This window comes from Podarcis pityusensis (assembly GCF_964106645.2).
Source record: "Podarcis pityusensis genome assembly, chromosome: 17".
Classification (NCBI taxonomy): Eukaryota; Metazoa; Chordata; class Lepidosauria; order Squamata; family Lacertidae; genus Podarcis; species Podarcis pityusensis.
The window spans coordinates 18,539,630-18,563,031 of NC_138042.1; the positions used below are offsets into that span (position 1 = coordinate 18,539,630).

A 23,402-nucleotide genomic window follows, 5' to 3' on the forward strand; every position below is an offset into this window, starting at 1 on the left:
TCCTGTTGGCGTAGATGGGGTTAGCGTTTTCACTACAGAATGCAAGGTTTATGGATGATGATGATGATGATACCCCACCCATCTGGCTGGGTTTCCCCATCTACTCTGGGCAGCTTCCAGCAAAATATGAAGACATAATACAGGACCATTTGCAGAATGTGTATATATGCACCTCTGAGTACGTGTATATTATTGAGCCCTGGTATCATATATAAGATCATGAGAAAAAATATTTGAGATGTAGACAATTGTTAATTTAGCCCGAATATATCCAAATGGGCTTATTCCTAGTTCCTGCTAATCACTAATCTGTTAAGGAACTTAAATAGTATTGTTCTTTCTTAATTGCAAACTTGGTACTCCCATCACTGCTTAATTTGGTCTCTCCGTTTTCAAATAATAGTAACAATTTCTTCATTCTGCTTTTGTCCTTTTTTCTTTGCATATTGCTTTTGCATTATTTTCTTGTATCATTTGGATGACTATAGACGGTAAGAAATAGATTGCTTCGGTGATAGCTTAGCAAAAACAGCACTCTCCGCTTTTACACGAGTCTGTTTTGTTTCTTGTGGCAAGAGTAATAAAACAAAGAAGTAGAAATATTCTCTAGATTTTTTAAAATGAGTCCAGGAATATATTCATGGTCCTCTGAAAAGTGGGATAGACTTTTTCAGGGCACTTCTGGTAAGTTTTCCTGTATCATGAAAGGGAGAGTCAGCCAGGAACAGGCTCACAGCTGCAAGGAAGTTCAAGGAAAATCATGATCCCTTGGGGCCAGTTGCATATGTTTATAATTTGTATATGTTAGATATGAAGGAAAGCTGAAGGGATGTCGATACAATACTATTGGGGAGGAAAGAAGATGTTGGAATGCTTGACTCTAAATGTATCTATATTTAGCTTATCCTTTCAAATTTTTTGCTTATGAAACACAAGACATCCACTGGAATAATTTTTATATATTTTAAAGACTGAATTAACCCTATTAAAATACAAACAAAGTATACAAGGTACCTCCTCTATCTCAAGCACTGAATATTTGCTTTAAATCAGATTTCCATACATGGATTTTGGTCAGCTCCTAAATGTACAAGATTCATTGAAACAGGTCAAAGAACAAAAGGTATAGGAATGGATCGCATGCGGTACTAGTTGAAAGATGCTTGCACAAAGGGTATTTCCCATACCCGCTACTCACTGCAGCCCCTGTGCCTCCCTAAAGCCTCTTGGGATGTGATATGAGAGGTTGTAGTAAAAGAGAGAAATGGAAAATCAAACAGAGACAGTTTGGGCTGTGAGTTCCGCTGAGTTCAGTAGGGTTTATCTCCAAGTAAATGAGAAGATCGCAGTCTTAAATTATTAACTGTTTAATTTTAAAATGGCATTTTTGTAGGTGAGAAGAATCTGAAATACAAGGAGTTGAAGAAAAGAGAAGAAAGCATGGACAGTAAGTAGACTCAAATGTATGTTGACTTGCATTGTCAAAATGAAGGCATATCTTAATGCACATTTCATTTGCATTAATAGCTTTTGGTCACCTGGCATGATCGCTGTTCTTAATTTAGCAACCTTAGCCCATGACATTTCCCCACATAGCCACTGGCTTTGCAGCAGTGTATAGAGCAGGCATGGCCAAACTTGCCTCCAGCTGTTTTGGGACTACAACTCCCATCATCCCTAGCTAAGAGGACTTGTGGTCAGGGATGTTGGGAACTGTAGTCCAAAAACAGCTGGAGGGCCAAGTTTGGCCATGCCTGGTATAGAACAATGATTGATTGCTATTTCAGGCATTCAAATTATCAGTCAAGACATTCCTCTTGGTTTGTAGGCTGCATTCAGTGTTTTTAAGAGCACAATTAATTGTGGGAAATTGAAAATAAAATATGTCTGGGTGTGTCGGAAAATGCTGTATAGATACATGAAAAAGATTGTGAAGATCAAATAACAGCAGTTTTTAAGTTCCATATGGCCTTCTTAAGCTACTTTTGTATAAGGATGCATCTGTAGATTTTGCTTTTGTCAGGAGACTATCCTCAGAGGAGAACTAGATAAGAAAGGCGCACCTTTACAGTGCTCAGTTGACTTAAAAGCTGCCTTCAGCATGCAGGAACTCTGATGTAGATTTGGAGCTGACATGCATGCATGAGTCAGAGCAGGGGTCAGCAACCTAAGGCCCATGGGCCACAATCGGCCGACGGGGGTCGTTTAACCGGCCCACGAGCCGCCACCGAACCAAGCCTCCCACTCGCTGCGCTAAACCGGCGCAGGGACTCGCTTCCACAACACAGGAAATTGCGTCTGCGCAGACGCCAGAAATTGCAGGTATGCGCGTGATCTGACCCACACAGGGATCTCTGCTGGAGTGAACCAGCCTAAGCGAGGTAAACCTTGCCAATTCCTGAGTCAGAGCTTCCCTCTTTGGACAAATGTCCACTGCACCCACACAGCCACCTTCTCCACATTGGAAAGTTTTGCTCCTGCAAGGGTGACATACCGTATTTTTCGCTCCATAAGACGCACCAGACCATAAAACGCACCTAGTTTATGGAGGAGGAAAACAAGAAAAAAAATATTCTGAATCCCAGAAGCCAGAACAGCAAGAGGGATCTGGCTTCCGGGATGGCCTCTTGCTGTCCTGGCTTATGGGATAGCTGCGTGCAGCTTCTCCCGGGCTGGGGGATGAAGGCTCCCCCCTGCCCAGAAGTAGCTGCACGTGGCTAAGACAGAAGGCTCCCCTAAGAGTCATGCTCCCTTTAAAGAGCGTGCAGAGCATGTGTGTGGCTCTTGGGGGCTTTTCCCCAAGGAGGGAGAGGGGCAGCCCTTCTCCCTCCTCGGGGAAAAGCCCCCAAGAGCCGCACACACGCTCCATGCTGCTCTTAAAGGGAGCGCTGAGCAGAGCCTCCCGCCTGCATTCGCTCCATAAGACGCACACACATTTCCCCTTACTTTTTAGGAGGGGGAAAGTGCGTCTTATAGAGCAAAAAATACGGTATATGCACCGGAAGTAAACTATGCATCATGTTAATGGCATAGAATTCTGCAGGGCTCTGATGGAGCGCTTCAGCAGTGGCACAAGAGGGGGACGGGCAGAGCGGCAGCACTGACCTTGTGGCATTGGGACCACTGCAGTTCCCCCCAGGGCACAGCATTGTCCTCCCGGCATCAGCACTGTTTCAGCTTACTCGAGCCAGGGCAGTGACACGGTTGGAGGAGGTCCAGGCTGGCAGCATTGATGCCCGACAAGGGTACTTCTCTGCAAGCGTAAAACATTTTCTGATGCATAGAAGAGAATAAGAGGGCAGCTTTTTATGTGGCTCTTCATGTGAGCTTTGACTGTCCTGTCATTGGTTGATCACCACATCGATATTAAAAGGTGAATAAAAGGCTGCAAAAACCAGCTCACATTCTAGATATTCCTTACAGATAAAATTTCTTGGTAAAGTTCCATTTAAATTGCTTTAAGATGTTTGTTTATATATATTTTTAATTGCTTTTAAATTCAGAATCCTTATAGCTATAAGTCACATTTCAGGACTTTTCTGCTTTTCCTTTTATAAGCAGCAGCCTCCCTTATCTTGTTTTTCAATCTTTAGACTTTCTTGAATCTTTTGAAGAGGCAAAGAACCAGGAACTAGAACGGAAAACACAGATAGAGGCCAGTATTGTGGCAATTTTAGAGCATTCAAGCAGGGTGAGTGGCTTTGGCTCCAATCATAAGCTTGGAAGTAAGTTCCGTTGACTCTGCTGTGATTTTCATTTTACTTTTATTGATTTTTATGTAAACAAATCCAAATGAAAGCAAACTAGAACCAAACAAAATAACAATCAACTTACTTTAGGCATTTCACTGGGAACACTTACCCAAAAAGTACATCATGTCAATCCAAGAGCATTAAATCACTTGCTATTTACCATCTTTGCAATGATACCAAAGGAAAAGCATAATCTTCCTCACAGGTAATCCTATTTTCAAAGGAAAAGAGGATCAACAAGTAAAAAAATTTGGGTTGGTGTGTGGAGTCTGATGGTGTTTTTCATTTTATTTGTGTGGAATTCACTAGGATTTTTCTGCTACGTAAATGTGGCTAAGATAACATTTTTAATCCTTTTTTCATATGAATACGCATTTATTCCTTACTTTAGAATAAATATGAAGAGATACCAATCACAATTATTAGTACTTTCCAAATAATCTAATTGTTTGGTGATAATTTAATTAGTTGCTTTTATTCTCCAGAAAGCATATCAAGTTGAAGCTTACAGGGGTTGCTTGACATATAAAAAGTTTACAAGTATGGCATTAACATTTGAGGGGGGGGGGGAGAGAGAGAGACTGTAGCATACTACCTTCCTGACCCCTCTTATTCTTGGGGCCAGTGCAAAGATAACACAGACTTCCTGTTAACTGCAGTTAACAAATGAATAGCTAGCTTTGGAAATGTATGCTCCCTAACCTCATTTCAATCTTTCCCTTCTGTCTTATTTCAGACTCTGAAACCCATTAGAAATCATTGTTTCGGATCCTAGTTAAGAGAAGCCTGTTTAACCGTAACTTTGGTTAACTTTGATACCAGCACGTCACTTAACTTGGTATAGCATGGGGGGGGGGGAATCTGCTTCAGAATGAAGAGGGGTTTGGTTCCCAAGGCTGGCTCCTGTTTTGTTTTTTGTTTTTAATCCCAATTTAGCGAGAGCCATTGCATCTTTTTCTTCCTACAAACTCCACCCTCCTTTACAAACAGAACCACTCTTGTTTCTTCTGCCGACACCTCAGTCTTTAATTGCACTAATAAACGTTTTATGGCCACGAGAAGAAGCAAAACATTTCATAGTTTACTTCCATCACATATGGCACTAAAACTAGGCAGACGTAGTTACTTATGCTCTTTCTAGCTTAAAGTACAGTACAAACTGCACCTAGAATCATTCCCTGTTTATATAACCTCATATGTTCGTATTTTGTCTAGTGTATCAAATCCCCCCCCCCCCCCAAGTCAGACAATTTAAGTCGATAAAACTATTATTTTAACATTATTACACCTTTGGCTACATTAACTAAGCTTGGTTCTCATGTGGATATGTTCATTGTTCTGTTGCCTTTTTATTCTTTCAAGAAAATGTCATTGTAATGGCTTTTATGTGCAACTTGCATGGGTTCAGCTTTTGTCACTCAAGGCTGCTTCATGGAGGAACAAGCATTTTCACTTTTTAAATACTGCATGCTATAGTAAAACAATTTAATTTACACTGCTGGCTCCTGCTTATAAAACCAGGATCTGATTGTCACATTCACAGTTTGGAGTTGAGTTGCCCTGGCTTTGGAAAGCAAGGTATTCCATAGCATGTGGAGGGAAAACATTTACTGGGAGCAAAGACCATCCTCACTTGAACTTCCCCAAATTGCATCGGCCTCTCGCTTTTATTCACCCTTGGCCCTGTTTCCCCAATCATAGGTGAGACAATACAATGGTCTGTAAAACTACAACATTCTCCTTTTTATATATGAACTCCAAACAGCTAAAATGTTTTTCCTAAGGGGATTTGCTGTAGCTGACTTCAGTAGTATGGAAAAACACCAACCATTCTCATTGTTAAGCCACCAGTTGTAGCAGTGTATTTGGGGTGTATCATCTTCCACTACTCTTCTTTAATCACGCAGAATGTAAATCACATGAAGCAGATATCTTCTGTAACAAACCAAGAGCTGAAAATCATGCAGGAAGATCTCACTTTCAAGTCAAGTGAAATGCAGAAATCACAGAGTACTGCGAAAAACCTGGGAACAGGTATGGCAAGCGACGTGTACATTGTATTTATTTACAAATTTCTCTCCCACCTTCTAGTGCAAAAAAATGGCCTTAATGCAGCTTACAAGAATAAAAACCAATAAAGCAAAATTCACTGCAGAAACCAAAACATCGTATCAGCAGATAAAGAGATAATATAAAACCAGCAGATAAAAGTCATTGAATATCTTGAATACCAATAAAAGTCCAAATGAACAGGATAGATGTTGTCTTGCACCTAAAGGATAATGGAGTTGGTCCCAGGCAAGCTCTGGGGAGAGGATTTTTTGCATGTCCCTACAGAAAATACCCTTTATCAAAGAGCTAGCTGCCTGACTTCAGAAAGCAGTACTTGCCCAGAGAATGGCTGGTAGAGATTATATTAATTGACAGTAAGGTTAGGATTTTTGAAAACTGGTTTTCATCTAGTCTGACCTTTGGTCCAGCTACTTCAGTATGATGCTGACCAGCATGGGCTCTTCAGAGTTTAAGACACGAATCTTTCCCAGCCTAGGGATGCTTGGGATTGAACTTTGGGACATTTAGCATGCAGGATGTGTGTTCTATCACAGCTACAATTCTTCCAATTCTACTTTGGAGAAGACACTTTTATAGAAAACATGGCCCTAGGCTAAAACCAGCAATGGTACTTCATTTCTAAATTCTGTTTAAAGCCAGTAAAAATCTTGTAATACTTTGAGTGATGATCAGCAAATTTAGTCATTTTTGTCTTTTTTAAAAAAAGAATTTTATGAGATACATGATCTGTGTCATATGCATGTGCTCATATTAGTGTACGATTTATATTAAAATACCCCGATATAAACACATACAGCAACTACAGGAGACAAACTTCATTTGACACACCCAAGAGTCCAGATACTATCCAAACTGATTTGTTCATGCTGATAGAACTATCTACTTAGCACTATGTCGAATATATCCCTTTAGATGCATTCCAGTCCCCTGCTTATGTGCATAGAAAACAAGATTTGGTGCCTCCGTGCATAGAAATTATTCCCCAAAGCTCTAAATCACGAATGGACAGTTTTGACGACAACAAAAAAAGTTGAAAGATAATTCTTGCTAAACTATTGTTTATATGTTTCTCTGCCCATGAGGCCTGGCAATTTGCTTTATTCTTCTTTAACATAAAGGAAGTTGGGATCCTGAATTCCGATTTGATTCTGTGCTCCGTGCAAAAGAGCCTTGTGGACCCATGTAGTGCTGTAGAAATGCACCTCGGGGCCACAGCCTCACTCTTTGTATAAAGATCATTGCACAGAGCCTTCTCCTTCCCTCCCCAAAGGAAACTCCTGTGAGTAAACACATTTGCTGATGGCAGCATTTCCCAGTAACATTTCCCTGGGTCAAAGCACAAAGCAGTTTTGTCTCAGAATTTGCTACTGTGTACACATTTGCTTGCTGAAGTCTGACTTAGTGGCATATCAGAAGGAACTGGACTGCATCCTCTTCCTGTCTCTTCCCAGAGAGAAGGGTTGTTATTTTTTTTCTTTCCTTTTTCCCTTTCCTTTTTTTTTTTCCTTCACTGTAGGATGGCAGTTGGATTGAAGAAAATCCTTTACTTTCTCCAGATTATTTTACAGGGGAAGCCAACCTACAGCTAGTAAGGTCATTGTTCCATCTAGCTCTGTACTGTCTGCAGTATCTCATCAGGGGTTCAGGAAGGAATTTTTTTGAGCCTTGCCTAGAATGCAAGGGACTGAACCCAACACCTGCATTCAATGTATGTGCTTTGCCACTGAGCCACAACCCATCCCTTCTACAGCTCCTCCTTCTGTAGAAAGCAGGTCATGTTTTAAATGCATGCACAGAGACATATGAAACTGTCATATACTCTCAGTCTGCCCACCCAATACTGTCCAAGGTCTCAGGCAGAAGGTATGTTAGACCCTTCCTAAGACCCTTAGAAGTGGAAGCACCAGAGTTGAACCAGAAACCTTGTTCGTGTAAAGCATAGGCTCTTGCCACTGAACTATGGGCCATCCCTGTTGTAGCAGAGGCTATGAGTCTCTGAGGAACACTTACCTGAGATCAGAATCCACATACAAAGTCAGACAGTCCAGATGTTAGGAAATCCAGATGATCACAGAGCCAAGGGACAAGATCACTGGCAGCAGTAAGGTAGAGGGCCAGGAACCACAGGCATTATTTCCAGCATCTGACAACAACAACAACAATTTATTTATGCATACATACATACATAACCCACCCATCTGGCTGGGTTTCCCCAGCCACTCTGGGCAGCTTCCAACAAAAGTTTAAAAATACATTAAAACTTCATTTAAAACTTCCCTAAACAGGGCTGCCTTCAGATGTCTTCTAAACGTCAGATAGTTGTCTATTTCTTTGACATCTGATGGGAGGGCATTCCACAGGGCGGGTGCCACTGCCAAGAAGTCCGTCAGCCTGGTTCCCTGTAACCTCACTTCTCGCAATGAGGGAACTGCCAGAAGCCCTCAGAGCTGGACCTCAGCGTCCAGGCAGAACGATGAGGGTGGATATGCTCCTTAAGGTGTACTGCTGCTGAGAGCTCTGTTTAAGAAGCCTGGAGCAAGCTGGTTCTCATCCGTGCCTTCAGCTCTGTGACCTTGAAGGCTGAACAGGTGTGTGTGGAGTCTTTTCACCTTCTCCCCCTTCAGGCTGCTGTTCAACAGGCAAAGCTGACTCCTGGCCCGTGACAATCCCCATAAAGATATTCTTCAGTACATATATACTGCCTCTCCCTCAGTCATTTGGGACTTCTCAGTTTAGGAAAAGGAAAAGTAAGAGGGGATATGATAGAGGTGTATAAGATTATCGATTATCGGTAGTGACCATCCAGTGATGAGGTTGTACATGTGTTCTCTGTCTGGATTCCTGTGTGTCAGTGCACAGCTGCAAATAACAGCACTGGGTATACAGCCATTTGCCCTTAACAGTTCCTGGATCAATATGATTTCTTGAGCTTCTTCGCTCATAAGAAAAATTCACACGTTTCCCACCCTAAAACTGCACTTTGTTTCTTGCATATTGCATCTGCCTTCATCACACTCCAATAAATCTGTTCAAAGCAGTTAGGGAATCAGATACTAGCAAATCTATTTGGGGGTAAACTGTATTCACTAGAGCACTCCTTTGAAGAGGTTGCATGTATCAAACAACTCAAATACCTTGTAGGGAAAACAATAGAATTAAAAAAAACAGCCAGTGAAAATAATAAACAACCCTATTCCAATCATGTACCCGTAGTTTCTAAAATCTTATTACAGTGGTACCTCGGGTTAAGAACAACATTCATTCCGGAGGTCTGTTCTTAACCTGAAACTGTTCTTAACCTGAGGTACCACTTTAGCTAATGGTGCCTCCCTCTGCTGCTGCAGCTCCGCCGTGCAATTTCTGTTCTCATCCTGAAGCAAAGTTCTTAACCCGAGGTACTATTTCTGGGTTAGCGGAGTCTGTAATCTGAAGCATCTGTAAACTGAAGCATCTGTAACCCAGGGTACCACTGTACCCACTTCTGGGCCTATTTTTAAAACAACATTTCTTAAAAATAAAAAAGCCTGTAATACATTTTCATCATTCCCTGCCACTCTCAGATTTTAGTTCATCACAAATATATCTGAGCTATACCTAAGAAGTCAACTTCCTAAAGAGCAAGTGATGGCACCCCAGGGAGATACTAAGTGCAGTTGTAATAGCAACTTAGCACGATAGCCACTATTGCCGGCAACAAGCAGTTCAAATAAAAGGGGACCGTGATTTTTGTTTGTTCAGCTTTTCCTGAATGCTTAGGGCTGGTAACAAAAATCACAATGCCTAATATAAGGCACCAAATGCCCCTAAAGAAATTCCTTGGGCCATTTTTTATTTTTATTTTATTTTTTGCTTAAATCTGGATTAAGCTCTTATACAAAAATTACTCAAGGAGAAGAACTGCTTGTCACTACTTCTCTATGCAATTTTTCAATCCAACACATGGTGGAGAGGTTAGAATCATGCTGCCACGCACCTCTGTTTTACAGCATTCTCACCTGATAACTGCACATTAGGCACCATAGGTGCATAAAGGCATATACGTAAAACCTAATTTTTATTTATTTATTTGTTTATTTGTTTATTTATTATTTATTTATACCCCGCCCATCTGGCTGAGTTTCCCCGGCCACTCTGGGCGGCTCCCAATCAAGTGTTAAAAACAATACAGCATTAAATATTAAAAACTTCCCTAAACAGGGCTGCCTTCAGATGTCTTTTAAAGAAAAGATAGCTGCTTATTTCCTTCACATCTGAAGGGAGGGCGTTCCACAGGGCAGGCGCCACTACTCAGAAGGCCCTCTGTCTGGTTCCCTGTAACCTCACTTCTCACAATGAGGGAACTGCCAGAAGGCCCTCGGCGCTGGATCTCAGTGTCCGGGCTGAACGATGGAGGTGGAAACGCTCCTTCAGGTATACTGGGCCGAGGCCGTTTAGGGCTTTAAAGGTCAGCACCAACACTTGGAATTGTGCTCGGAAATGTACTGGGAGCCAATGCAGATCTCTCAGGACCAGTGTTATGTGGTCCTGGCGGCTGGTCCCAGTCACCAGTCTAGCTGCTGCATTCTGGATTAATTGCAGATTCCAGGTCACCTTCAAAGGTAGCCCCACGTAGAGCGCATTGCAGTGTGACATGTACACAGTTTTTCAGGCCTAGACACACCAGACTATGCCTCTAGGCCCCTTTGCAAACGCAGCCTTCAGCGTGGAGGAAATAAGAGGCCACACATAAGGACCCAGTTAATGTTCTGGAACCATTTGATCAGTCAAGAGTTTTCAGGGCTGGGCAAGTGTGATCTATAACATGAGTGGGAAAACCACTGGGAGCTCCCATCTAAGAGCTGGACATAAGGGTAATAAATATGCCATCCAAATTGCAGATATCAAATAGACTCAAAGGCAGAGAGGGTCAGCATGACCTCAGCCTGTTACTAGACAATAAAACAAAAATATGCATGTTAAGATTGACCATGTTTATTTTAGCACATGCTTCATCTTAAGATACTATTGATGTGCTCGCCCCTACCCCAAATTATCAACAGAACCGTTGAGGGTCCTGTATATTATACCAGTCAAAACGATCCTTAGGAGCAGGTCACCTAGAGACTTTACAACACTTTTCATAGTTTAAAACTAAAAAGGGCAGCAGGATCTTTTTGCATAGTTTTATGAACAAATGTAAGCTAAGAACAACAATGCTAATTCCTCTTTGCCAGTTTTTGTTGCAAATATGTCAACACTAGTCTTAGCGATACCACTACTTCATCACATAATGGATATTTGTATGTAAAACTTAAGGATGTACTTAAGAGCTTTCCTGGACTAAGGCCAAGGTGAACAAGGCAGGCAGGAGTCAGTTGTCTCCTTGAATAAGTAAATGTACGATTCACTTCTCTCTGTGCTAGAAAATAATCTCCATTGTATGTCAGTAATGCTTCTTGGCTCTTTCTGTTTCAGACAGCCAACGTCTGCGGATGGACCTCCAGAAAATGGGCCTGCTGGAAGGCAAGATGGTTGATGAACTGACTTCTCTCAAAGAAAAAATAGAGCAAATGACCAAAGACCTGGAACTTTACAACAATCTGCCAGCTCTGAAAACAGCAGGAGAAGAAAAGAAAAAGGTAGTTAACAGTCAAAACATATTAATAATATTTGCTTGAGACCAAGTTATTGAAATATTCCAGCTGCATCTTGTTAAATGTTCTGTCTTGGTGTCCTTTACATACTCGTACACTCAGGCATGGTGGAGCTGCTTCCCAAAGGTGTTAACAGCTTGTGGCTACTCACATGATCCATCCCCCAGTCAGGTAGTTATGGTAGCTGCATACCTGCCACATCTGCATGGAAGAGTGTCATGTGGACCAGTAGCTCCTGTGTGGCTTCTCATTTCTCATCAAAACTGAGTAAAAAAATGCTTTGCTTTGCTTTTTTCTTTTTTTAGAGAAAATAAATGGCACCACTGTTTTAGATCTAAAACTGAACATAAATTAAAACACATCATAGAATCTTAGAGTTGGAAGGGACCCCAGGGGCATCCAGTCCAACCCCCTGCAATGCAGGAATCTCAGCTAAAGCATCCATAACAGATGGCCACCCACCCTCTGCTTAAAAACCTCCAAGGAAGGAGAGTCCACAGCCTCCCGAGGGAGACCATTCCACTGCCAAGCAGCTCTTGCTATCAGAAAGTTCTTCCTGATGTTTAGTCGGAATCTCCTTCCTTGTAACTTGAGGCCACGGGTTCGAGTCCTACTCTCCAGAGCACGAGAAAACAAGCTTGCTCCATCTTCCATGGGACAGACCTTGAGATAAGTAACACGTAACATTTCCTGTGCAACTACAAAGATTCAGAGGCACTTGAGTTGAGTCAATTTGGCATCCTTCTGCCTCGGGAGACAGTGGAAGAGAGCACCTTCAGGGGTAAGGTCAAACCATTTGGAGCGTTGTACTGCTGTTACAGTAGAGACTAATATGGGAGAAACGTGTTTGGGGGCAGATGAGGGCATCCAGTTTTGCTGCTACAGGTGCGCCAGGGCATTTATTCTCTCTGCATTACTCCCAGTAGTCATTCCTCCTCTGATCTTTCTGTGGCTACACAACCTGCCAGTCTCCAGGCACTGCGATCATCTGCAAGCAATTCCCATATGGCGGGGAATCGTTTGTTTGTTTTTTGTTTTTTTTTTAATAATTTTTTTATTAAGGTTTTAAACAAACAAAAAAGAAAAACAACACACACAAAAAACAACACAAAACTTAACAATATAAACACAAAACAATTAATAACAAACTCTCTTTTCCATTTCCAATTTTAAGTTACTTATTTTCTGGACTTCCTCATACCTCCCTCTTTTGTATTCCAATCCACATTATTTATCCAGCAGTTTCTTTTCCACTTTTATAATCCCAATCTTTAATTTAGTAAAATGTTAAAATATATAACTTCAACTTTTTTAAACCTAATCCTTGATCTTAATATCCTGTAACTTTAAATTTTTCCCTTTTAAAATCAAATTTCCATTTCTTTAAACTTCTTTAATCTTAATCTTTAATCTTAATCTATCCTTAACTTTAACCTGTGCAGCTGGAAACCACTTATTTTCAGTCCAACATCACTCTAACATTCCTTAATTTTGCAGTATTTCTGAAGATAGTCTTTGAATTTCTTCCAGTCTTCCTCCATCGACTCTTCTCCCTGGTCACGGATTCTACCAGTCATTTCCGCCAATTCCATATAGTCCATAAGTTTCATCTGCCATTCCTCCAGCGTGGGAAGTTCTTGTGTCTTCCAATACTTTGCGATGAGTATTCTTGCTGCTGTTGTTGCATACATAAAGAAAGTTCTATCCTTTTTTATCACCATTTGGCCGACTATGCCCAGGAGAAAGGCCTCTGGTTTCTTAGGGAAGGTATACTTAAATACCTTTTTTAATTCATTATATATCATTTCCCAGAAAGCCTTAATCTTTGGGCACGTCCACCAAAGGTGAAAAAATGTACCTTCAATTTCTTTACATTTCCAACATTTGTTATCGGTCAAGTGATAGATTTTCGCAAGCTTGACTGGGGTTATGTACCACCTGTATATCATTTTCATAATATTCTCTCTTAAGGCATTACATGCCGTAAATTTCATACCTGTGGTCCATAACTGTTCCCAGTCAGCAAACATAATGTTATGACCAACGTCCTGTGCCCATTTAATCATAGCCGATTTTACCGTTTCATCTTGAGTATTCCATTTCAGCAGCAAGTTATACATTCTTGACAAATTCTTAGTATTGGGTTCTAACAATTCTGTTTCTAATTTGGATCTTTCCACCTGGAAGCCAATTTTCCTGTCCAATTTAAATACCTCCATTATTTGATAATAATGAAGCCAGTCTCGCACTTTGTTTTTTAGTTTTTCAAAACTCTGCAATTTCAGTCTATCTCCGTCTTGTTCCAAAATTTCCCAATATTCATATGGCGGGGAATCGTTTGTTAGCCTTAATGTCACATTTGCAGGGATCTTTGTCTCTGAGTATCAGTTGCTGGGAAAAACGAGCAGAAGAGTACTATGGTGCTAATGTCTTGCTTGTGAGCTTCCCGTTAGCTTGAGGTTTTCTACTGTGAGAAAAAGAATGCTGGACTAGATAGGCCTTTGGGCTGACCCAGCAGGGCTCTACATATGTTATTGGGCTTAGCATTTATTTTAGTTGTTCGTTATCTGCAGAAAGTGCTTTATTATCTGCATGCCTTCTATTGTCTTGAACAAAAGCTTTCAAGGGAAAGGTATAAGAAAGTAGCCAGAGTACAATATTATGCACAGAAAGAGGAAGTGTTTCACAGTTCAAAAAAAAGAAAGTGTATTAAAGAGCGATGGAGAACCTGTGGCTCTGGTCGATGTAACTTAGTCTCATTAACTTAGTAACTTAGTCTCATTCCATTAGTCTCAGCCAGCATGGCAAATAGTCAGGAATGGTAAGAGTTGTAAACTAAGAACTTTGGGTAGCCAAATGGTTTCTTATCAGTGATGTACAAGCCATGGGTTTACATTCCTAACGAAATAGAAAGCCCTTGTGTTCTCAGACATATCTTCTATTTTTTTTTTTCATTTCTGAAAGATTAGCCAACTTGCAAACCAGTCACTACAGTCAACATAACACAGTCAAACAAATCAGTCCATACATCTTTCACACATGAACCCACCATGCACTTTTTCCATGCCGTCTGTCGTATACACGATTATATGCTTTCATGGGAATGAGTGCCAGATGCTTAGATTCAAGCATAAATGCTTCCTCCCTCTCTGAATTTTAGAAATAAGCTAGAGCACTTTTAAGATGAGTGCTTTTTAATGTTCCATTTTTTATTATTTCCTTACTCTTAAGAAACTGCAAGAAGAGAAAGAAACACTAACGAAGCGCAGGAATGCTTTCAAGAAAACTATGGAGCATCTGAATAGAGAATATGAAAGCTTGAAGTTGCAGCTGCAGGAGAACGAGACACATTCACAGGTACAGTTGAAAATGCCTATTGCCTTTTGGTGTTGCCTTTTCTCCACCTTTTTGGAGTTTTGAAACTTTTGTATAATATGTCTATGCATACATAAATTGCTTTTTTACAGCCTCTTTAAATAACTTCAAAATCTTTAAAATGTGGAAAGACGTAATATCTCTTTCCAAGAATTGCTGCTTGCGGCAGGACTAAATTTGAAAAAAGAAACACAGAACTCTTCCAGTTATAAACTAAAGAGCAATAATATTAATATTACAGTAGATACATAAAATGATATTAGAGTAATTGAGATGATTTTGGAGAAACTAGTCCATACTGGAGAAAAAAGTGTGAATGTGAATATGTACCAACCATGCCAAATCTCAGGCAAGTCTAATATTTCTATAATTCTCTGACATTTGTGCTGTTTCACTCCTGCCATTCTATTAATGTCCCTGAGATTTTATTGTTGTGGAAAATGACAGGTTTGCTGGGGGAAATTGACAGGTTTGCTGGGGGAAATTGAGAGCAGGGGTAACATGGGGGAAAGAGATAACTCTCCCTCTTCCATATCAGTTTTGAATTTGGCAGAATTAAGAATATTCAGCTCCCAAATAGTTGTGTTTTCTTTTTGCACATTCATGGTTGAACAGTTGAGAGTCAGTGATGCAATATATATATAATAAGTAGGACCTGCAACAACTTTTTTGCACTGTCAAATGTTCCCTGTTTAGGATTCCATCCACTTCATCCCATTTTTCCCTAACACCAACACCTCCAACCAGCTTTTCCTCCCAGAGTTACTTTTGCAAACCTCGGGTTTCCTCTGATCCTGCTGATAACTCCCTTTTTTACATGAGTGTTAACTACTTTGGCTACATAAACAACCACACTCAGAGACTGACGATGGGAAAGTAGAGGGAACGGTGGAAACCAAATGGGATTTCACGATACAATTTGTTAATTTGAAAGGCTCAGCTGTATTTATGCTGAGTGTGGCACACAAGTCACCCTGTAAAATGTATTGAAGCTTTTCTTTGTCACCTGTTGTATCCCAAAATCTACTAGCCATCAGAGGCTCAATAAAGTGCATTGAGCTCTTTTTCTGAGCAGAAATTGTGGTGGGCAATTGCTGGTTTGGAAGGTGTACCAAATAGCACTACACTCACATACTAAATGTTAGCTTCCACACAGCTATTCTGAAATATTCATTGCAAATAGCTTGCATGTCTTGATGGCACAAACTTTGAACAGTAGCACCAGCCAAGCAAATCAATGCTCTACAAATTGCATTGTTAGGAAGCAGCCATCAATATAATAGCTATATTGCCTTCCTGTTGATGCTTAAAGTGGTGTCGGAGTCCCAACATTTAGCCTGCAGTCTTACAATCTTCTCAACGCAGTCCTGCTCTTATCATAGCTTTTGGCATCAGACAGGAAATTTAGCTATGGAAATGAGGAAGTTTCTTCTGTGCAGTTCAGGGCCCAATATAGTTTCAAGATACGTTGCATGATAAGCTTTACATAGTCTGAAAACAGTTGTTAACCAAAAAGAAATGCAGATAATGAGAGTTCAGTGTCATGCATAAATCAAAGTCTCCACACTGTAATTAAAGACAATATTCTCATGGCTTGCAAGGATTGCAAACTATCTTTTTGATGCAGTGTAATTACAAACTGCATGTCCTTTGCTGGAATCCTTATCAGTTCTTGTAATTTCTCTACAGCTCTGCTTAAGCATATGAAAATCGGTGAGACTTAACTGATTTAGTAAGGCTACTGACATAGACATACTTACTAGAGAGTAAGCCCTAGTGAACGTAGTGAGATTTCTAAATAGCTATATATAGGTTTGTGCATGTTATCTGAATTGTTCTTGATCTTATTTATTTGGTAGAATGGCAGAATATACATTTAATAATCATTAAATTAAATTAAGGGGGGTTAGTTGTTATGCAAGTGACTATTTTTTGCTATCATTTTTTTTCATTTTGTAATTGCAGCTTACGAATTTGGAAAGGAAATGGCAACACCATGAACAAAATAACTTTGTCATGAAAGAATGTATCCTTTTTTTAAAAAAGAGAGAAGATGCTGAAAATAATCATGGTAAATAAGAACATAAGCAGGTGCTTAAGTCTCTTAAATCAGTTGGGCTTGCTTAACATTTTCTGAATCATGCCCATTCTCAGCATTTTGCTCTGAAAGCGTGAGGTACAACGACTTATTCCACATGCTACAGATGACCATCATATGTCTTAACGTTTACATATATAGATAATTATATCCAAAGAAAGGGACTGTTTTATTTGTTCAACAGGAGACAATGGTTATGAAGAGACTTTTGCCAGGAAATTATGGATGATATCCAACCTTAGTCATAATCTGAGTAGATCCATTAAGTTGTTTAAGTCAACTGATTTAAATGGGTTTACTCTGAGTATGACTAATGTTAGCTCTCACCCAGTATCTCTTCCATTATAGTTTATCTGAGGCATTTGACAACCTTAAAGCAGTTTGGTTTGCTGAGATATCATGGGGGGGGGGTGGAATTGCCTTTCTTCTGTACACTCAGAGCCCACACAGATGACCAAACTGCTTTTCTCACTCAGGATCATCTGTATCATCCTGCAAAATCTCAATGTGAATGGTGCAAATGTATAGTAAAATAGCTGTTTTTCCATAGGAACTATTGTACATGGAGATTTTAATACCTATAACTTACGACACAATCCACCTAACAAACTGAAATCATGCACAAGGGCTTCCACCTGCACAATGGGGTTTCCCCCTTTCTGCCCCCCCCCCCAATTTTGCTTTGGGGGTTGCAAGGACCCCCAGAATAGCAGGGGGGGTCATTCTGTCTGGCAAGCAGATATGCTTGTGCAGACCAAATGTTTATTTTAGCGTGACATTGAATTCTACCCTCTGATGCACGTTGGAGAATTTTCCTTATCTTTTTATCATCAGTTATAGCAACGAAAAGTCAGGAAAGTGATTACCGGCCTATAATGAAGAATGTGACAAAGCAGATTGCAGAATATAACAAAACTCTCATCGAAGCTTTACAGAGCAGCAGGACCTGAGCTTAGGCACTTCCTTCACATGTCCGTGGACCAATGAGAATTATTATTTATAGTTCTACACACTTCCCCATTGCACAACAGCAATATCTATGTGCATTTTTCATTCTGGCTAGTTAACAACAACCAGGAATTTGTTTCTTTAAAATTAACTTCACTGGATTTAGTCCTCTATTCTCTGCCAATGGTTTATTGGAAACAATGTACTTTACATCATTTTGGCCTTACTAAGTTAAGAAAATAATTCTATCCATCTTATTTTAAGAATTTTTAATGGGGAGAGGGGTGAATTGTAGGTATAAAATCAGATATGTAGCAATAAATAATTTAAAAAACTCATGAGGGAATTATCCAGCATTATTTTCAAGAGAATATTATTTCATAGGGATAACATGCCATAGGATACAAGTTCTCATGCCTCAGAATTAAGAAAATGGGTTTTGGCTCGACTGTGAACATAAAATTGTTTCTAAATTTATGCATGCGTAAAGGAGAAATGTGTTTATTTTACCTTTTAATGCGAACCTACCTAATTTTCAGTTCCCAAACCAAAACGTTAACTGAAACACAGCTATCCTTCACCCTTACCTGAATCTTTCAGTGCAGTTCTCCAGTCAAAAAATACTTCATTCTCCAGGAGAATTTATCCTTTGAGTATCAAAGATATCAGATGTCTGATCCACGTTAATTTAGAGCAGGGTTTTTAGCGTGGCTGCCCCTGCTTTGTGGAAATCGATTCCTGTTGATATATGAAAGAAACCCACTATCTGCATTTTCCGTGGGGGGGGGGATTCCATTTGACTTCCAAGGTACGACTGTACAACCTATAATGCCCTCTATGACATGTGAATGAATGAACTTTATTACGGTCACAGACCAGGATAAAAAACAAACAAACATATAAATAAAATAGCAGTTACGATTTTTTTAACTGATAAATGTTGAAGCAAATAAGGAGAAAGAAACAAGCATAGGAAAAAACCTCTGAATAAAATACAAGATTAAACACGGATAATGGATGGATAAAAACTGATAATTAAAACAGATAAAAACGAAAAACAAATAAAAACATGCAGTTAAAACAACTGTAAGGGCGTAAGAACTAAAAGACTCACAGTTAAAGCAACTATAAGAGGCTGCAGAGTAGAAGCCTCTGAAATAGAGGACACTCACAGCATTAGAAACTGATGTGCAGATATGGTTAAAACAGACAATTAAAACAATGTGCAACAATAAATTTAGAAACAATGTGCAACAATAAACTATCCCAGGGAGTTGACTCAGAGTCACCCATGGAACAGAGTTTGGGGATTTTCATGCCGGACTATTTTGAGTTGGGCGATGGTCTGCGTCTACAGATTTGTACACAGAATCTGGCGACCATCCAGGTCTTCTTCTGATCTTTGCCTAACAGCAAAAGGTCAAATTTTTGCTTTTGTGGGAGGTCAGCGAGCCTCACCAGTAGGGGATCAATGAACTTACTACGTGCCTCTTCGTAAAAGGGACATTTAAAGAACAAATATTCTGGTCTTCCTATCTCTCCCAATGGACAGGTGCAAAGTCTCTGGGCATAGGGGACTTTTCTAAAGGCTCCATCCAGGACCGGCGAGGGAAGAGCCACGCTTCTGGCGAGTGTAAAGGCCCTTCTTGCATTTCTAGATACGAGAAAGAAGAGATATGCTGCTGGTGCGGATATGTATCTCTCGATTTCTCCAATTCTATAGTCGGGGCACTTTGCGCAGTCCTGTTGTCTCTCGGTATCTAATATTCTTTGCCTGACCGTGGCTTTTGCCTGGCCCAAGCCCAGAGTTAGAAGGGCTTGAGGGGCAAAACCCAGTTTCTGGAGGGTGTTCAGAACTGCAGTCTGCCAGCCTGACTGGAATTGGCCGCAGAGGATCAGTGGGGTTATCCCTCAGGGGAGCAGATTCAATGTCAGCCATTTGTAGATTGATGGTAAGCAAATGCTAGCCTCCACTCTCATCATCCCCGTTTCCAATCTCACCCATGCGTTTGAGACACATCTGGGGACTTGGAGGAGAGCTCTAAGAAGTCTAGATTGAACGCTCTCAAGGGGGGAGAAAGCAGAGGAAGGCGGACCCAAAAAGGAACCATACAGGAGTTGTGCCAAAGTTTTGGCCTTGTATAATTTTAGAGCTGTGGGAACGAAGAAGCCCCCTTGCGCTCTGAAGAATTTAAGAATACAATTTGCGTTTTTTTCCACTGAACTCCCGATGGAGTTTATGTGTAGTTTGTTGGTTCCTGAGGCCTGTACCACCATTCCTAGATACTTGTAGTTTGTGACTTGTTCTAATTTATGGCCTTGGAGTTCCCAGCTTCTAAGCTTTGGTTTTTCCCCAAAAGTGAGTATCTTGGTCTTTTGATAGTTGATTTTGAGACATTCAGATTCACAGTATGCTGCGAGCTTTCTTAGTGCTCTTTTGAGTCCAATGGGGGTTCTAGATAGAATTACCGCATCATCGGCATATAGCAGGACCGAAATATGCCGATTTGCAAGCTTCGGCGGATGGAGTTCTGAGTCATTGAGTGCAGATACTAAGTTATTTAGGTAGAAATTAAATAGTAGAGGGGCCAATAGGCACCCTTGCCTGACTCCTTTGAAGGTTTTAATTGGGTCCGTTAGGTGTCCTAGGCGGCTGCACCTGACTCTAAGGGCCGTGTTTGCGTGCAGTGCCTGAATTAAGAGCGTATAGTGAGGCCTGCCCGCCTGATTTGTATTTGTCAATGAGATGCTGTAGCGTTAGGCAGTGATCTGTTGTGGACCTTCCGGGTCTGAAACCCGCTTGTTCTATTGCCAGAATATCTTCATTCTCTAGCCATTCTGTAAACTTATTAAGGAGGTGCTTTGCGTAGAGTTTACTGATCACACTTAATAGGCTAATCGGCCTATAATTTGCTGGGTCGACTCTGTTGCCCTTTTTATCGATTGGAACTATTATGGCTGTCCCCCATTCCCTTGGGATGCGGCCAGTGTCATCTATATAGGTGAAGAGGGTGGCTAAGAAAGGTGCCCACCAATCCGCCTGTGCTTTTATCATTTCTGGCGTAATGCCGTCTGAGCCTGGGGCTTTGGCCATTTTCAGTTGGTTTATATATGATTTCACTTCAGTTACTGAAGCAGGCGGCCATTTAGCCAGTTGTTCTATATTATAATTCCGTAGTGGAGGTTCAGCGTCCTCGTACAAAGATTGGAAGAATGAGACCCACAGGCTAGGGGGAATTTGTGAGGTTAAGGGGGAAATAGCCAGAATCTACCAGTTTCCAGAATAGTGTCTGATCTTTTGTTTTTGCCACACTAATTAATTCTAGCCAACATTTTCTGGTATAGGCTTTCTTTTGGTGGAGTATTGGGTCTTTATACTCTTTTTTTAGGGTACGGACAGCAAGATAGGCTTGTTGTCTGACAGAATTTTTGGCTGTCAGGGCAGCTTTGTAAGCATTTTGCAGGGCTTTCTTTGCCTCAAAGCAGGTGTAATCAAACCAGGGTTTATTTGATGTTATTGGTTTAGTTGGCCTTTTCTCTGTGGTATTAAAAAGATAGGGTTTTAATTGTTGGAGCAGGCTCTCATACTTGGAAACTGGGTCCTCAGGCCTAGGATTATCCCCAAAGCCAGTTAAAATTGTATGGAGTTTTTCAGAGGTTAGAATCTTCTTCAGTTTGGAGTCAAGTGCAGGGGTCCATTTGACTCAGCAACCAGGTCGCATGCGGTGATCTCTGCAGGGTATACTGTTCTCAGGAAGGGTGACTCGTTTAATGGAGACACCTGGAGGTGCAAAGGGAAATGGTCCCCCTCTACTCTGACATGTGATTCCCCCCCCCCCTCATCCACTGGCAGATTATTTACACAGAATTTGCCTTCCAGACCATATTGGACACCCAATAGGTTTTATTTTTTTGTAAAGTGAATTCACGTGTACCATTTGGTTAACTTGAGCAAAGTGAGAGCACTATTAAGAAGCGAAAACATACATATATTAGCCAATTTCCTGCTCAACCTGGTAAATCTGTTGCATTCTGGGTTTTCTTTCCTTCATATTACAATATATCTAGATAAGACACAACAGGATTTGTATAGGCCTGAATCTGTTATCTAGGGGAAATTCCCACTAATATCTCTTCCTTCCTTTGGGGGAGAGCTTTCAGTTATTGCAGTGAGAGTCTTTTCCCCCCTTTTTTTGCTGAGGTAAAGTTGGTGTCTAATATCCTCACAGGCATCTTCCTCGGCCGCTCGGTTTGCCCACTGAAATCCCTTCGCGTTTAAAACAACACGTTTTGATGAACGATGGAAAGAACCCACCTACTGAATAAACATAAGGAATGAAATTCGCTTCTGCTCTTCTCATGGGCTCCTTACAACATAGCACTGCTTTTGCAAAATAGCATGGGAAAGTTCACCAGCTTTTGTTCTGTCCTTTGCAGGACTTCTACCATAAACAAAACCCTGCCTGTAGAGTTATATGTTCATATTTTCTTTTCCCATGAAGCTTTTCTCATTAACCTATAGGTACTTCAAGACTGACTGTCCATTTCCTCCCTCCAAACTTCCCTCTGAAAGCAACAGGTTCTGAGGCTCTAGAACAAGCAGTTTTGTGTCAGTGTAGCCCAGAAACCCCAATTTTGGATATAGTTATCTGCATAATATTTGAGACAGGAGAGTGGGGAAGAGTTGCTCCCCACAAGGCTTGCCCTACTCCTCCCCACCTAATATTTTTTCTCTCTTTCTGAAATTTAACATGTGGAACATAGTTCACCCCCTCATCAGCATATGCCCCCTATTAATTTACCCCCCTCTCCACCTGGTCTGCATATATTGCTGTATAGTACCGCATATATGTCAAAGGATGTGTGAAAATTCATATATTTTAGCTCTGGGCAGCAAGAAATAGACAAGTTTACAAATTTGTGTGTGTGACAAATTCCAGAGGGGCCATCCTGTTAGGCTGCAATGGATTGTGTTGGGTTGTTTTGAAAGTCCTTGCACCTCGAGGTGGAAAAAAAGATGCCCTCCGTCCTGTCCTGTATTTTGCCAGAACAAAGATGCCAACCTCAAATGCTTAGGAAAGCCGTGTCTACTACAGCAGCAAACTGCTGGGAGAGGACAAGAAAAGGCACTATGGGACTCAGTAATTTTAGATGACTTAATGGTCTTATTCGACAAGTGCTCTTTAGAAGGTGATGTGTGGGGATATTTTTCCAGCCGGAACGCTTTACTAAGCATTCATTCTGATTTGTTTGCAAAGAGGTTAGACAATGTTGTTTCAATCAGTTGATGTCCGACCGCTTTCCAGTGCCTTTTCCCACCTTATCACAGAAAAATCTGGGCATTGGAAAGGTGGGTTTGTGGCTTCCAAGCACCAAATCAGCTGGAATTGCACAAGATGAATTTGCTGGTATGCAAATGAATCCCACCCCAAAATAGGAACAAGTGGGATTCACTTGTTCTACTGCATTTAGTAGTAGTAGTAGTAGTAGTAGTAGTAGTAGTACAATTTATTACCTACCTCG

General features: G+C 40.8%; 1 protein-coding gene and 1 long non-coding RNA gene across 6 annotated transcripts in view; one reads left to right on the forward strand and one right to left on the reverse strand.

Moving 5' to 3' along the window:
- The window catches only part of IFT74 (intraflagellar transport 74), a 42,436-nt gene extending 24,080 nt beyond the window's left edge, over nt 1-18,356 (forward strand). For all 5 annotated transcript variants that reach the window (XM_080987815.1, XM_080987818.1, XM_080987816.1 and 2 more), the window contains exons 14-20: nt 1,394-1,447; nt 3,594-3,691; nt 5,660-5,786; nt 11,280-11,443; nt 14,690-14,815; nt 16,799-16,859; nt 17,766-18,356. In XM_080987815.1, coding sequence (XP_080843941.1) covers nt 1,394-1,447; nt 3,594-3,691; nt 5,660-5,786; nt 11,280-11,443; nt 14,690-14,815; nt 16,799-16,859; nt 17,766-17,881 — 746 coding nt within the window. In that variant the 3' untranslated portion in view covers nt 17,882-18,356. The remainder of the gene's footprint in view (nt 1-1,393; nt 1,448-3,593; nt 3,692-5,659; nt 5,787-11,279; nt 11,444-14,689; nt 14,816-16,798; nt 16,860-17,765) is intronic.
- On the reverse strand, nt 6,528-22,610 carry LOC308466821. Its single transcript, XR_013980983.1, has 2 exons — nt 18,467-22,610; nt 6,528-7,968 (listed from the first exon to the last, which is right to left on the reverse strand). It is a non-coding gene; the product is annotated as an uncharacterized lncRNA (long non-coding RNA).
- Between the last annotated feature and the right edge of the window lie 792 nt (nt 22,611-23,402).